We start from the raw sequence: 3705 nt of genomic DNA, 5'->3' as shown, positions 1-3705 counted from the left end.
TTATATGGTAAGTCATTTGGGGGGGAAGCGCAGATGGTCGACCGAAATTGTTTAGTGTGCGGGGCTTGCGCCTTGCTGGCCTGAATGAGGGGTGGGTGGGAGCATGCTTCACTGAACAATGCACAAGTGGGCTGTTGCTAGTGACAATAGGTGGATCTGGTCAAAATAGCAAACCACATTCACATAAATCAATTATGTAACGTAAGGACACAGTCACGTTGGCATGCAAAAATATTGTATCATTTTAAGAAAGGGGTTCAATAGATAGCTACAGTAAAAGCTCAATTGATACCCCTACAATAAATGATTTGCTGATGAGCTAGATTCTTGGTAACGTTAGCTAGCCAACCAGCAACACCAGGCTAGATGTCAACTAGCTAACAAAGCTAAATGACCACAACCTACGCTAGCTATATACTAGTTATCTAAACACGATTCGTTTTGCTCAGGAGAGTGAGTTTCTCGCGTCATCATTGTTGGCGTTTATTTTCCTGCAGTAACACACCGTATCAAGCTAGCTAATTTAACTGGCAGTGATGATCAAGTCTAAACTGATGTTAGCTAGCTATTGTAGGACGTTAGTTCTGATGTGTCATTTAGCCAGCTATACATGATCTAATGACTGATTGATGCAATGTAGTTCCTATGATGAGATTTCATGTGCCTTGAATGTTCCCAGGTAGCATGATGATGGGGTAACTTTATGCCCTGCGTTTCCAGTCACAACGAACGAGCTGTGGTGTGCTAGTTAGCGCAATGTGTCTGCATTGAACCACCAGACTCAAACAGTGTAACGTTACGTGGGTGTACATTTGTGTGCTTGAAACTGTGTGGGGCGTTTTATGCATAACGTTAGCCCTTCTGTCTGTGCGTAGTTATATTCCGTTTTTGCTTCAGTTTCTGGAAATGGCATTGCTGTTTTACCTTTCGTCTCCTGGTTTCAGCACTCCCGCTCCAAACAAAGCATTGATATATGACTCGTAGGTTTTGCCTCCAATTGTCCACCTTATAAGCGTTCACATGTGAGCACCCGGCTGGACTCATGACTGAAACAACATTCAGTTTTGTATTTTAAATGATGAAACGTCCTAGAATCGAGAATAAGCTAACTAGCTAGCGCGTGCTTGCTGTCCAGTACAGAAGCTAGCTGTGGTTTCCGTTTGGAAATGGGACAGCCGCGACAATACCCAAAATCAGTTTCGGCATCTGACAAATACGTCCTTGGTTGACATTTTTGTACAGTTATCCGTCTTCGTGAATCTGTTGTCGTCTCAGACTGACAGTTGCCTCTATCCTCATGTCAAACACTTCCACTCATGATTTATTTTTCTAATGGTATGTTGTGCGTCGAGCCCGCCCAAAGCGAAACATGATTAGAGGATACAAAGAGAGGTGACTTCATATGTTGGCTGAAGAGTGCGCTGGTGCGTTGTTTCCCGTTGAAGTCACGCCCCTTTGCAGTAAGGATAGGATTCTGATTGGTGAAAAAATATGTCCTTTCATAAAGTAGGCGGACTCACTGGTCTAAAATAACCAATAGGGTCGGATAAAATCAAACCTGGGTCGCTTACTGGTTTTGTCTAATTGTCAGAAAATAGTTTTATTTAATTGACAATACCAAGTACTGCCCTTTCAACTGGACAACAGCGGTCGCCCGCCTGCCTCAGTACTAGTTAAAAGGCGATGAAAATTGATAATATAAATTCATTTTTATTATGTACTGAACCACATGGTCAGACAGTAATGCATATATTCTGCACCAGTTGTACTATTTTGTGTGCAAGTCTATTTCAGAATCTGTGAACAGAGGCTATCACTTACTGCATTATCTATAAGATGCTGACATCTACTGGTTAAAAAGTATATTGCACATTGACATCTGTGTTACTTTCTGGTTGTGTCAGAGTTGTAATTTAATTGACAGCACGAAGTACCGCCCTCACCTGTGCTGAGTTAACTCCTCCCAACCAAAACAGGCTGAACTTTCAGGCAGTCTTTTTAAACAGCTCTTACACTAAAAGGGCATCAGTAGGTAGAGCATGGTGTTTGCAACGCCAGGGTTGTGGGTTCGATTCCCACGGGGGGCCAGCACAGAAAAACAAAAAATGTATGAAATGTATGCATTCACTACTGTAAGTCGCTCTGGATAAGAGCGTCTGCTAAATGATGATGTAAATGATGATGTAAAAATTTTCACAATATAATTCCAACCTCATACTGTGGAATATATATATAAAACATAGGATTATTACATATTTGACTGCACTGGGCATATTTCAGCAAATTGTGGGAAAATATGACAGCTCTTTTTTTCTATCTCAGTAATTTCTAAAACGAGTCACTGTAAATGAATATGTGAACTGTAATAGCCTACAATAAGTTGTAAAATATTAATTACAAATGATCATCAATCATTATTTAGGTTGTAAATCATTTTTATTCCCCCAAAAGTGTTTAGACATCCCTCTATTAAGAAGGCCAATATTCAGACTGAAGAACCACTTTGGGTGTTTCCATTATGTGTATCATAACACCTACAATGGGTTTTCGTTCGAACACCAGTGAACAGTGTGCTGCTAACAGCTTACCTTGCACAACCGACCCTCTGCTTCGCAACACACGTGACCGCTGTCCCATGACAACATTCCAAGGGGTTGAGCCACCCTGAGCCACCCTTTGGTGAGCCACCCTAACTGACCAACATTTTTAAAAATTAAAAACATTATAAAGGACATACTGGGAATGTAATACTTTTCCTAAGGCAGGCTTAGACAATGCCTCTAATTAAAGGCTACTATAGTTGCCAGGCCCATTGTGAGATTATATATGATGTTACAATCATCATGTTTAGGGCTATATAAACTATATGTATGAAGTGGACTGTCCTGTAGGTTTTAACTCCAACCCTGTTCCTGGAGAGATTCCGTCCTGTAGGTTTTAACTCCAACCCTGTTCCTGGAGAGCTACAGTCCTGTAGGTTTTAACTCCAACCCTGTTCCTGGAGAGTTACAGTCCTGTAGGTTTTAACTCCAACCCTGTTCCTGGAGAGTTACAGTCCAGTAGGTTTTAACTCCAACCCTGTTCCTGGAGAGTTACAGTCCTGTAGGTTTTAACTCCAACCCTGTTCCTGGAGAGTTACAGTCCTGTAGGTTTTAACTCCAACCCTGTTCCTGGAGAGTTACAGTCCAGTAGATTTTAACTCCAACCCTGTTCCTGGAGAGTTACAGTCCTGTAGGTTTTAACTCCAACCCTGTTCCTGGAGAGTTACAGTCCAGTAGGTTTTAACTCCAACCCTGTTCCTGGAGAGTTACAGTCCAGTAGGTTTTAACTCCAACCCTGTTCCTGGAGAGTTACAGTCCTGTAGGTTTTAACTCCAACCCTGTTCCTGGAGAGCTACCGTCCTGTAGGTTTTAACTCCAATCTTTGTGCTATAGCTAGCCTAGTAAGCTGAGGTAAAAGGCAGTTTATTTAAAAACGAGCAGTATTTCAATGTTCTCGATTTCCCATATTGGATAATGGTATGATATAGAGTAGAGAGACACCTTCTATCCCTTGATTGAGGTGTGTTTTCTAGCTGTATCTCTCATTAGTCACTGTGATGCATAGCATTCTTTTCTATTTGAAGGAGAAGGTATTGAACCTCAAGTCAAAACCATTCCGGCTATATGCACCACTAGAGTCTACCTTAGTGTTAATACTGTCTGT

The 3705-nt window shown here is 41.5% G+C and overlaps 1 protein-coding gene across 3 annotated transcripts in view; it reads right to left on the bottom strand.

Moving 5' to 3' along the window:
• The window catches only part of LOC106601875 (ubiquitin carboxyl-terminal hydrolase 22), an 80400-nt gene extending 79012 nt beyond the window's left edge, over positions 1-1388 (bottom strand). For 2 of the 3 annotated variants that reach the window (XM_045715667.1, XM_045715668.1), the window contains exon 1: positions 925-1387. In XM_045715667.1, the coding sequence (XP_045571623.1) occupies positions 925-1044 (120 nt within the window). In that variant the 5' untranslated portion in view covers positions 1045-1387. Of the gene's footprint in view, positions 1-924 lie in introns of all 3 variants that reach the window. The other variant, XM_045715669.1, reaches the window with a different exon arrangement.
• Between the last annotated feature and the right edge of the window lie 2317 nt (positions 1389-3705).

The sequence above is a fragment of the Salmo salar genome, chromosome ssa03 (assembly GCF_905237065.1).
Source record: "Salmo salar chromosome ssa03, Ssal_v3.1, whole genome shotgun sequence".
In the NCBI taxonomy this organism is placed as follows: Eukaryota; Metazoa; Chordata; class Actinopteri; order Salmoniformes; family Salmonidae; genus Salmo; species Salmo salar.
Note: the sequence above shows the minus strand (reverse complement) of the source record. Positions and strands in the feature narration are given on the sequence as shown.